General features: G+C 41.0%; 1 protein-coding gene across 5 annotated transcripts in view; it reads left to right on the top strand.

Annotated features, from left to right (window-relative positions):
- Positions 1 to 8311, top strand: part of pcdh7b (protocadherin 7b) — a 135601-nt gene extending 127290 nt beyond the window's left edge. For 2 of the 5 annotated variants that reach the window (XM_040043612.1, XM_040043613.1), the window contains one exon: positions 5123 to 8311. In XM_040043612.1, the coding sequence (XP_039899546.1) occupies positions 5123 to 5595 (473 nt within the window). In that variant the 3' untranslated portion in view covers positions 5596 to 8311. Of the gene's footprint in view, positions 1 to 3852; positions 3872 to 5122 lie in introns of all 5 variants that reach the window. The other 3 variants (XM_040043614.1, XM_040043615.1, XM_040043616.1) reach the window with 3 other exon arrangements.
- Positions 8312 to 12031: the final 3720 nt, after the last annotated feature.

Here is a 12031-nt window from a genome sequence, read left to right as displayed (position 1 = left end):
ACGGAGAGACTCGCTCTGTGCCATAATTAGTCGGCAAGTTTTCAGCTAATTAAACGGGACCCTATTAGAGGCGCGAACGAGTAGAAAGAGGGAAACAAGAAAGACGACTGCTGAGCAACTGTGGGGGGAACGCTAGCTCTCTTTGGTGTTGTTGTTGTTTTTTTTCATGCTTGATCCCCAACTCGGGCTCATTTGTTCCACTTTTTTTTGTCTCCTCGTACCCCTTTACACTTGTCCCCCCTTTTTTTTTTTTTGCATTTTTCCTCACAGACACCAAAGCGTTTCCAAAAGCTGCTCCAACGACACCCGGCAACGTACGTCGTCACTGTGCGCCGTGATTGCAAAAATAGAAAAGTCGATACAGGGAGGGCCTTTCACCAGGGCTGCAGGGCAATCACATGTCCGTTTCTAGGCTAGACTCTGCTCTCACACACAGACACCTTCTTCAAGGCCCTGAAATCTTTCTCTTATCTCTTGTCTTAATCGAGAAATTGAAATCATGTGGACGGGTGTAAATGGCATTTGGGAGGTCACAGCCTTCTTTTTTTTGCCTTCTTAATAAAGGAGAGTGAGACAGAAGCACATTAGATTGAGTTAGAAGAGAGGTGAGTGGTGCCTCGCATCTGGCTGCACACAGGACCTCATTGTCTAGAGGAATAATCCGAAGCTTGAAACGGGCTAAATTAAGGCTTTGGATTGATGAGTTAATGTGCGCTTGCTAGAGCAGACATGGAGTGGCATACCAGGAACTATTTACACTAGACCACATATTCTGTTTTATTCTTCTGGCCTTTCTTTATCCTCCTGCGATCTCCCCCCCTTTCCTGTCTTTGCTAATGTCCTCAATTCTTCCTCATCTCCCCCTTGTCTCCCCTACTCTCTTCTCCTCTGAACTGCTCTCTTTGGCAGTGTGTTTGGCCTGTGACGGCCCAGAGGCAGCCATGCTGTCTTCTCCAGTCAGTCTGCTGTTTTTCCTTCTCCCATGCCCCGACCCTGCTATACTCAGCACACACACACAAACACACACTCTCTATCACTCTCCTTTATTCTCTTTCTGCCTGTCCTTCGCTCTCTACATCATCCCTGTCTGCGTCTTCTCCCTCATGCCCTTCGCCTCCTTTTTCCGCTCCGACCCCTATCTGCTATCCAGCCAAGTGCAATGTCTGTCAAAGACACAGAGTAGACACACATACAAAGAGAAAAAGAAGAAAAAAAATGCATGCAGGCGCATCATCTCTATTTTATTTCCTCATTTTCCCTCCATCCCTTGCTTTGGCTTTTTGCGTTGAATCTGCTGGCCAGAAATGAGAAAGCCTCAGAGATTGTTGCAGAAAAAAAAGTGACCATCACATGAACTCGCTGACACGCTGTAGTGAAAACACGCAATACGCTACTCTGACACAAACAAAACAGAACAAATTTTAATCTGTAAAGTGTGTGCAAATGCCCGGACAGTCTGGCGCTCTGTTTTTTTTCTCTTTTTTTCTTTTTTTTTTACTACCACTGCAACATCTTAGCAAGCGCTAAAGACACCGCATCAAATCGCTACTGTACCCAAGCAGCGTAGGCTCTTTGAAATACCCAAAGTGTAAGCTAGTCAGCTGATAGGGGTGGCTGACTAAAGAAAAGCCGCAGCTCGACGATTGGTGCAGCCGCTGGCCCACTTTCAGCCTGCTTCTTTTTTCCCTGCACAGCTGAAGGAGGTCTTCTTTTTATACCCCTTAAAAATGTGCGCGCAGCATGGGGCGCTGACATGTCAGAGCGTCGCTTGTACGGAGGCATCTCGGCACTTTTGTTCCTCTTCTGGCTCTTGTCAATCCCCGAGTCATTATCGGCACTCCTCCCTTCATCCTTCAGAAGCCTCCTTTTGAGCGAATGTAAGTCGTGGCCATTATTAGCAGACCAGCCTCCACTCGGCTGAAAGTTCTTGTCTTCCAGCCATGTAGAGAGTGGGCATCCACACTAGTTTTCTAGCTCTGGATCCCCATATAAAAAAGCAACAACAATAAAATAAAAGGTCTGAGCCCTAGGGATGTGACCCAGGATGGAGAGGCCTCCTTGTTTGGCTCTCAGTGTCGCAGTAGGCTTTTTTAACACGCCAGATCTGACCCACTTGCATTGTGTCGTATGGTGGTCAGCAAGCGTGGGTGCGGAGGACGTTTGCGAATATTGTAGCAAAAAGCCAGCGACTCTGCTGTGTGGGCTCAAGGGCTTTTCCTTTGAAGATAGTCTATACGACCTCATTTCTGAATTGGCTCTTGAAAGGGCCCCGTGTGTGTGTGTATGGAAAGCAGCACAGCGCGTCCTCTCCATTGAAACAAACTGGCAATAATTACACTATTTTATTTTTCAGCTTTCATTGTTCAGATTTACATCCTTAAGATTTCGAGTGAGTAGGAATCGAGCGGCCCAGTGTGGGCTCATAAGTGGGAAAATGAAGGAATAATGTTTCTTTCTCTTCTCGGTAAGATAAACAATCAACGTGATGGTAGATTTCATTTAGCACTGCCTCAGCCAGCAGGTGGAGGAACTACTCTCAGCTGAACCCGGCTCCAGCGCACTTATTTGTCCAAAGCTAAAGGACAGATGGATTTAAATGGTTTCATATTGATGGTCCAACCTCTGGGGGAGGTCACGCTCGTGAAGGGAGAAAGAGAGAAGAAGAAGGGGAAAAAAAGTATTTTTGCTTTGATATAGCAGCCCAATTCATTAGCTCAGTCGGAAATGTCTTCATTTTTAGCCAGCCTGCAGAGTCAATGGACCATAGCTAGAAAATCAGCCTCCTTTCAGCGTGCACAACACACTGAGCACCGGCTAACTACCTCAGCATCTCACTGCGCAGGGCGGCAGAGACGGTGCTGCTGAAGGTTGACTGCTTACCCACGAGAGCTGGAGGTAGCGAGTGGTCTTCCCTGCCCTGCTGTTTTTTTGTTTTTTTTGTGGAGTAGTTTGCCTGAATGTGAGTGAGTTGAGAATCCAGTTGGATGAGCATTCAGGAGCAGGGCCACGAAACGGGCCCCGAGAGAGCTGCTGTGCATTGTGGGTAGCTTAATGGCTCAATCCTATGTGTAAATGAGCGAGACAATCAGTACTTGGTGTCCACTTATCTCCTTGATAGCTGTGAGGCAGGGAAAAGGAAGGAAGGAAGGGAGGAAGAAAACACGGTGCCGATCTGAAGCAAAGGTTATCATTTGCATCACACATCAGCCGCCATTAACTGTGATTGCGCTCGCATCTATTTCACTTATTTTCCACGCCATTCTTCTAATTTCTTTAGCTGCTTACAAGTCATTAGGCGCGAATACTTGTATTGTGAGCCCTCAGACGTGGAAAAATAACCCAAAGATTTGTTTTATTTGGTTATTTGAGTTTCTTATTGCCGAGCGGCGCTTACGCCCCTGAGGCTTTGTCTATATATTGACTAGCATTACACAGTTGACGCCGACATGAAAACAGACCGCAAACAGATCTTTAACAAAGATAAGCTTCCGAGAGCGTAGGAATGGCACTCTTGAAGTCCTATCAGATGCTTTGCTGTGAGGCAAATTTCATAGTGGAACAAGTGATTTGTTTGATGAGGCGAAAACCAAATCAGCAGGACTTTAGAAGACCCTCATTTCTGTGTTATCTGTCTCCCCTTTCTTTGCTGTCCTTGTCTCGGCTGCATTCTGTCCTCAGTCATGTGTCTGCTCTGCATAAAACTTTTTTGTGCCGCTGTCAGCGTGTCTTTTAGTTACAGTTTGAAGGCTGCTCAAGGTTTCTCTTGCAGTACATATAATATATATATATATATATAAAATGCGTGACATAAAGGCATAACGATTGATTTCAAATTTTTTTTGTCTTTTACAGGAGAAAAAGAGCATTAAAAGTAAGCCATGGTCCAAACTCTTTTATTTTTCATTTCTGTTGTTGTTTTTCTTAAAGGTAAAGGCATGCTTGGCTTGGTTTGCACTCACCTTCGCTTTTGCTTGATTTTTGGGTTTCCATACTTTCCATCAGGTCATGAATAAAAAGACATTAACACAGCATCTCTATAACACCGGCACTTGTGTTACCTTTGGCACTGTGTAGCGTCTAAGCATTCGGGATCCTCCTTTTCTTCCTTCCTTATGGTTTTGGTCTCATATTGAACCAATTCATTAGCTCTGCTTTGCATTTGGGTTAATATATTTCACAGAGTCTGACAGTAGCTATTGACAGAAGGATATCTGTCCAACCTGTTGTCCTGATTTAGCACTGTAAGCACATAATTTGCTTTCTACAATAATGCAGTAGACGTGGTTAATCTGAGGCCAGCGCCCTGCTAGGCAATTTGTTAAGACTCCTATTACGGAATTTAAGAGGATATCAGAGTGCTTGAGCCACGCAAAGCTATTAAGCTACTTAGATCAGAGCATGATTGCCGTCTGCCAATCACCAAAATAAGAAAACAGGCTCTTGTCGGTGCTCTCTTCTCCCAAAAATCCTCAGCCGCACGATTATTAGAGACACACACAAGCACACTCCCACACAGAGCAGGCTTAATTTTGTGTCTTTAAACACACCGAAAGTGTAAACTGACCTCTTCTCTTCTATCTTCATCGCTGGTCCCCTCTCCTCCCTTCCCCTCTCAGCACAAGCGCGTTTTGAAGCATGACATTATTTCAACTCTGATTCACGCCACAGTTTTTTTTTTTTTTGTTTGGGGCTGTTGTCGTACCAGTGGAGTCTTCTCTGTTTTTTTGGTTTTACTTTTTTCTGTCATGTGGTATGGGTTCTGCATGAAAACGAGAACAACCTCTCTCCGTAAAAGCCTTATTGGACTCACTAGGGATGAAAAATTGGAACTCAGATTAGCTGTGGAAGTGGGTGCCTGGCAACCATCGTGACCAGTTTCTATTGTTTTCTACCTTCTTCATTAACATTCAGATGCGTTGATGACCTCATTAGGGAAAAAGTTACAGATTCACGCATCGAATGAAGGAATTCATGACAGCCCAATCATGTAACACATACCACAAACAAACACTTAGTGGTAGGAGAGTGTGTCATTACCATCGTTAGTTTTATCATTAAATAGCCCACTTTAGCAAAACAAGCAGCGTCACTTACTTTTGGTTTTCTCTTCTGCTTCTTCTAGACTCCCGGCCCTTGCCTGACGTAGCCATGACTGGCAAGTGCACCCGGGAATGTGACGAGTATGGCCACTCGGACTCCTGCTGGATGCCTGTGCACACGTCGCCCGAGCGACGGCCATCCAAGTCAACCACCACCCCCCAACAACCAAAGCTTTCTACTTTCATGAGCGGCAACGGCAGCGGCAGCAGCAGCGCCGAGCAGCCCGGCAGCCAAGAGACCCTCGCCATGGCCGCCATGGCCAACGGAGACCCCACCGCTGCTCACATGATGGGTGACCGCAATCGCAACCTGCTCAACAAGAAGATGGCCTCCTCCTCCTCCTCCTATGAGGCCTTCGGCTCGCCTCCCTATGGCTCACCAGGAGCCGGGGAGGAGGTGCTGGGCCACCCCACCGAGGAGATCCCCCTTGCACCTACTGGGGAGTACAAGCCCACAACATGTGGTACTCTGACGCGACGGGAGGTGTATCTGTGAGCTGGAAGAGCTCCTCATGTGTCACAACATGTGGCATTCAAACACAACAATAAGCATAGCTGCTTACCCACCACCATTACAGCTTTAGAAGCTTTTAGCCACACTTTCTCCAAAGACTTTTTTGCGACAGCTTCTTAATGAAAAATCCCTGTGGATATATAAACATAGTCACCGTTTTTTTAAAGTGCTAATTCTGGCCATTAACTGGACGAAAGGAGGAGGAGGAAGAACTGCTGAGGGCACTGATTCAACTCTCTTTGAGGTTGTTCTACTGGCGAGTCGGGCTCTTAGGACACAGTCTGCTGCCTGACAGTCAGTCTGTACAGTAATCAGCTCATTTTACATATACAGTGCATGCATGCATTAACCCCTGTTCTCATTAAGGGCCCCATTCCCTGAAGTTGACGCTATACAAAAGAGCCCACGTCGGTTTTTTTCTGTTTGTGTTTTTTCTAGAAACAAAGCTGTACATGTAGACTATTTTGACTTTACAGTGTGTCTGGATATGCCCTTTTTTTAAAAAATTTCAAAGAACAGTGTCTGGACATGATGTTTTGTGGCTGAAGTAATATACTGGACAAATTCATGGTCTCATGGTGTAACACGGACCACGGATTCTGTCATCTTTACTGTTTGTGATAAACGTTGCAGACCAAAAGTCAACCGCTTTCGAATCTTATAAGGAGGGGAAAGACTAAGCTTTAAATACTCGTTCCTCTCCCGATGTGGGAATTCGTGGATGGAAATGGGAGCCAATGCAGTTTGCTGCAGTAACCCCCATGGTTTGACTACAACCCTACTGATAGACTGACAAACTTTCAGTGACTGACTCTAAACTACCAGTGTGCACGCTCTCTACAGGAGTCACTCGTTGTACATAAACATCAGCTCATAGCAACAGCGCTAACCGCTCTCATTCCCTTTTGTCTCGCTACCTTTCCTCAGTCTCTCGTTCTTTGTCTTTGATTGGCGAGATTGAGACCCGAACCTTCCTAATAAATGCAAGATCTTACAGCCATCGTCTACAACCGCATTGGCTAGAGCAGCATGTGTGTCCACAATTGTACATTTCGGATCACCTTAGTGGGATGCTAGTATTTATACCAAGTTGTGATACTTACCCTGTTTTTCTCAAACACACACATGCAGACACACACATACAGAAAAGGCAGATTCATTTAACTGAGGCCGGTGGCACTGCTATACTGACTCACTGAAAATCCTGGGTAAGCACAGTGTGTGGCATGAGATTAAAATTGTCAAGGTTCAATGGAAACTGTATGTCTGTACGGGCCAGATATGCAGTATATAGTGTGTTTGTATAGGCCACTGTAGATGTACACCAATAATAGGCTGGGGGGAGGGGGGAAGCATACACATGGCCTAGTTGGTCCTAAAAACAGCTGCAAGTACAGCTTTTTCTAAAAACTGTTATTTTCTTTTTTGTTGTTGTTGTTGTTGTGTGATAGGACTGAGCAATAAATATCATAATGCACATGTGACCAACAAGCATCAACTTCTCTTTCTCTTCTTCTCAAGCCTTCGAGGTGACATTAACCCACAAGTGGCTGTCTAAGACCTGTTCTACCAGTAGTACATGCCGCTTCCCTTAGTACACGGCGAAGGCTCTTTGGGCATGAATGTAAGAATCAGCTCAATGGAGAACAATCAAAACGCAACTTCTGAATGAGCAGATTCCTGAAGGGTTTTGGATTACAGGCTGAACAATTTGGTGTCACAGTTAAAACCAAAAGCTTCGTAAGTAATACGAAGCATTCCCTTTTTTCTTTTTCTTTTATAACACGCAGACACAAAACAGAGAGAACTTTGCTGTAAGTACACGAAGAACTATTCTTTTTTTTAAAAATGAAGGTTTGAGTTTGAACGATAAGAATGTGATGTCTCAACAAAACATCCATTACACCCTCAGAGCTGATGCTTTATGACCAGTTAAACAGACACATAACAATGTTGAGATGTTGTGCCTCCCTGTCTCCAGTGACTTTTTTTTTTCTTTGCAGCTACAGAGGTGCAAAATCTCATGACTGTAATAAAGCAAAAGATGCAATGGAACTTTTTGTATGTTAGCAAAACCCCTTTGGTTTGACCGGAGATGCTTTTTCTTGCATTTCCGGTAATCTATAGTCTGTAAGTACTACTCGTTGTTTGAAAGAAAGTGCTCCTATACTTATCAACTGTATACATAAATACTTACTTTTTACTGCACGTTTAATGGGAACTTACTTCACTTACTGAGAAGGAAGAAGAAAAAAAACTGTAAAACAAAATGTACAAAAAAAATGTTATCCCTGTAAACACAGAAATTCATCGTTTTTGCTTTTGTTATACCTAAAAACACGAGTTACGTAGGACAACTTAGTACATCAATTTGGACTATGCTGTTGATTTATTTTACCCCCTCCATACATTTTTCATGCTTAATTTTCATTATTGTTTCACCTCGTGCTACAACAAAAACCCATATCTTTCATATGTTTTCTTTTTCATCAACTTTATACCTGAAGCTTTTGATTGCTTTTTTTAAAAAATACTCCTTTTTTATTTGATTTTTTTTAACTCACAGATATTGTTCCACAATAACAGTCAAAAGCCGTGAAAATGATCATCAGTATACTATGTGTTTTTTCTTTACCTGGTGCCACTTTGTATATTTAGAGTGCTTCTGAAAAAAAAAGAAAAAAAAAGGGAAAAAAAAGAAACATACAAAAAAAAAAAACTAGAGTGAATGCAAATATGCAATTGTGCCTTTTTATACCAATCGGTATGATTAAATGTTGGTTTGGAATGGTGCATAAACAATTCCGTTGACATGCAACACAAAAATAAATGGGGTGGCATTTAAGGACTGAAATACATTTGCATATCTTAGATGAAATCCCATGATGTCAAAGGCTTGTTGAAGGACGACCAGTCAAATGTCAGTGAGCCTGTAGGTCTAATAGTCAAACGGCTATTGCTCTTTGGGTTCAATTACCTTGTTGAAATATCCATTCCTAGCTTAGTGCATTACCGAATGAGTGCGGGTACATTCAAAAGTTGCTTGTTGGTAGAAATAATAACGATATAATGGATTTTTTTGTCGTGTTCCACTCATGTACATGTGTGACATCCGAGGTCAAGTAACCTTCTTTGTGCATGAAACAAGCTCTAGGACTGATTTTAGAAGCTTAGCAGGATAGAGAGCAGGAAAAAGAAATTTAAAAAAAATGCTTGGAGACATTTGACTGCTCAGAGTTGAGGGAGCCTAGAGATAAAAATGCTAATGTGACGGTTTACTAGGAATGGAAGTGTGGAGGGAAAAAGCTGCAAGGTAGAGTGGCTGACAGAACACACACCTCAGGATGTGCCATGCAACACAACACTCGTACAGAAAGATTTACAGTGTATGCATATCAGCAGATGATGAAACCCTGTCCTACAACTAAGCACGGTACAGGGTTCGCTATGGTGTTGCAAGGTGATGCCTTGCATTTCGAGATCAGATAAAATGAAAACAAAGTCTCTGTAGAGCAAGTGTCTGAAAAAGAAGCAGAAATGAAAGCAGAAGCACAGTCAACACCATATAATCTTTGAGTGGTGATAGACTGTTTTTATTTGGGGTAGTGGTACAAAAATCTGGACAATAGCAGGTGGGATTTATGTTGAAATTCTCTTTGTTGCTACCTGAGGTATGTGTTCAGTCTGTGCTCTGTTCTATACGTATAGCATTCACAATGTGTAATGAGATTTGTAATATTAACCATTACTATTTGTCCTGCGACTTGGATGTTGATATAGAAATCAAGGAACAAATTTATCATCGTTTAATATGAGTCACTATGCACGCAGCTTAGCTGAACATGGCAAAGTGTATTGAACGCAAGTCCACTTCTATTTATGAGATATTTTACATAATTTAATTTGCTTTTGTACAGGTTTGTGTAAATAAATTGCTTGTCATTTTTGTCTCTGCAGAAATTAAAATATAACATGGTAAAACAACACCTGTCTTTGAAGAGTTTTTAATTCCATTTTTTTTAATGTGTATGTTTAAAAAAATTAAAAACTTTGATCATTTAATTGCTAATTCTACAATTACTATTTTTTGTCCAATGCTAGATGAATTGTAACATTGTAAAGGTAGCTATTGCTAATGTGTTAGCAAACTGTTGCACATACATACACAGTAACAGTGGCAGTGTCTAATAATCTGTCTATACTAAATATCTTACAGTTTTGTTTTGTTTTTCTAAACTTACATTTTTAGTTTTGACCAAGAGGTAAGCAAATTACTTATCAGAACTTATCTTTATTTAAAACAAAATGTTTATTCATGTATTTATTGTGGCTGAAAAATGAAATTAGTCGACACGACATCCAAAACATTAACATGACTAACTCCACAGAGCTCAAGTTTATTGCAGAATAAGGTAATGATTCTTTGTTAGTTTGACTCTGTTTGCAACACTTACATTACACGTTTGATCCAGTTGTAACAAAATTCATGCAGCTTAAATTTATGAGAACATTTGAAATGGATTACAAAATAGTTTTGAGGATTGCTCTATTAAATATTCTAAACATGATCTTGTAAATTTGCATCCTCCAAAGAAGAATAACATTAATTTGTCAAATTGAGTTTGGAAGCTTTGTCTGTTATTCTTTTCCATATGGTATTAAAAATGCGATTTAAAAAAAAGGAAATATAATAAGCTTTGCAACTCTTCTTATTATAATTACACTTTCTATGTTTGATCAATTTGTAATTAATTATACTTTGCTTTATAAAGAACTTTTAAAAGTTCACGTGACTGAATAGGATAAAATTAACATCTTTTCACATCTTTGAAATTGAGCATTTTCACATTGATATTTTTTCTACACAATAATGTCAGGTCCCTTTTCATTTTTCACAGGTAAAATATTGCTGAATTTCCAGCCATGAAAAGCATTTTTGTCCTTGTCTAACAATAGAATCTGCAATCAAAGTCTGCAGTGCAAACAGTTTCAAAGCAATTCAATGAATGTTTCATTTTACATAATTGTATATATATTTTTATTGTAATGTTTCACATTTTAATTTTTCTCGGTAGCTGTAACTGATTACTATTACTGATATTTTAGAAATCAATTACATAACTTTATATCATTAACATGAACTAGTCATCACTATGGATAGTATTATATTCATATATAGTTTGGTATAGGTTTCCAATCTTGCCTTTGTGTCTGGGTTGATATATGAGGCGATTACAGTCTAGGTAATTAGAGATCCATTCTAATCCTTTCCCTGCGCTCTGATTAACAGCCTGCTGCAGCCTCTCCTACACACTCAAACTGCTAATGGCATCTTTATATAGAACTACAATGCAGTGTTCAATAACATGGAGAAAGTCCCCCCCCCCCCCCCCCCCCCCAGCTGTCATAGAGACACAAGAGAACATACAATGAAAACATGACTGTAGAGTTGTGTCGTATCATTCCTGAAAATATTGGACAGGAGAAAAACATAGTTCTTCCACAAAGCCGAGGAGTTTTGTTTATGTGCGACAATTATCTTTTTCTCCATGTTTGTCTTCAAAAGATGCCACTTCTAAGAAATACTAGGATTCAGTCATGTTGATATGCAAATTGTCTCACTCATTTTCTTGTTCTCTCTGACAAAAAAATTTAAATTTGAATTGCCTTGCATGGGATGAACAGCGGGTAGTATTAATTTTTCTGTTGAGACAGGGGGAAATTAAGACAAATTAGAATGAAACTGAATGTAATTAATGTTTAGGCAATGCATACCAATGAATTGTTTTGAGATTTATTTTTAATGAATAAAACAGTGACTGAATATTATGAATACTATAAATAAGAACAAGAGACATTGTGCAAAAATGCCTGACATCACTGGATGGCAGGAGACAGCAGCAATACAGTCAAATGTGAAACAGATTATCTCATCGTTGGTGTTAAATTTGCATACCTATCTATCTATCTATAGTAGAGATGCCTCGGGTCCCATTTTACTTCTACCTTGATCTATGCATGGCTTTTCAGTACACCAACAGATACCAGTAGGTAGTTTGAACATGAAAATCTTGGAAATATTACAACTGGGTGTCAGTGCCAAATGGATACTTAATTTACATCAGAAATCCACAAGAAACTGAGATTTGCAACTTTTAGTACTTTTAGTGCTGGAGTCATGCGCTGGAGCTGCTACCTTTGAAATCGTTCTATCAAAGTCTTGACTTGCAAAGCTTTGAAACTAATGGTGCAATCACCATGATGGACCAATACAGAGCAGCAGCCAAATTCTGAAATAAAAAGATCTGTCCTAACCTGACCATTATTTGGGTTGGCTGTGGCTCAGGAGAGCACATACTAATCTTAAGGGTGGTGGTTTGATCCCTGTCTGCTCCAGTCTGCTTGCCAAATATCCTTG

Source organism: Simochromis diagramma, unplaced genomic scaffold (genome assembly GCF_900408965.1).
Source record: "Simochromis diagramma unplaced genomic scaffold, fSimDia1.1 OVJJ01000656.1, whole genome shotgun sequence".
In the NCBI taxonomy this organism is placed as follows: Eukaryota; Metazoa; Chordata; class Actinopteri; order Cichliformes; family Cichlidae; genus Simochromis; species Simochromis diagramma.
Note: the sequence above shows the minus strand (reverse complement) of the source record. Positions and strands in the feature narration are given on the sequence as shown.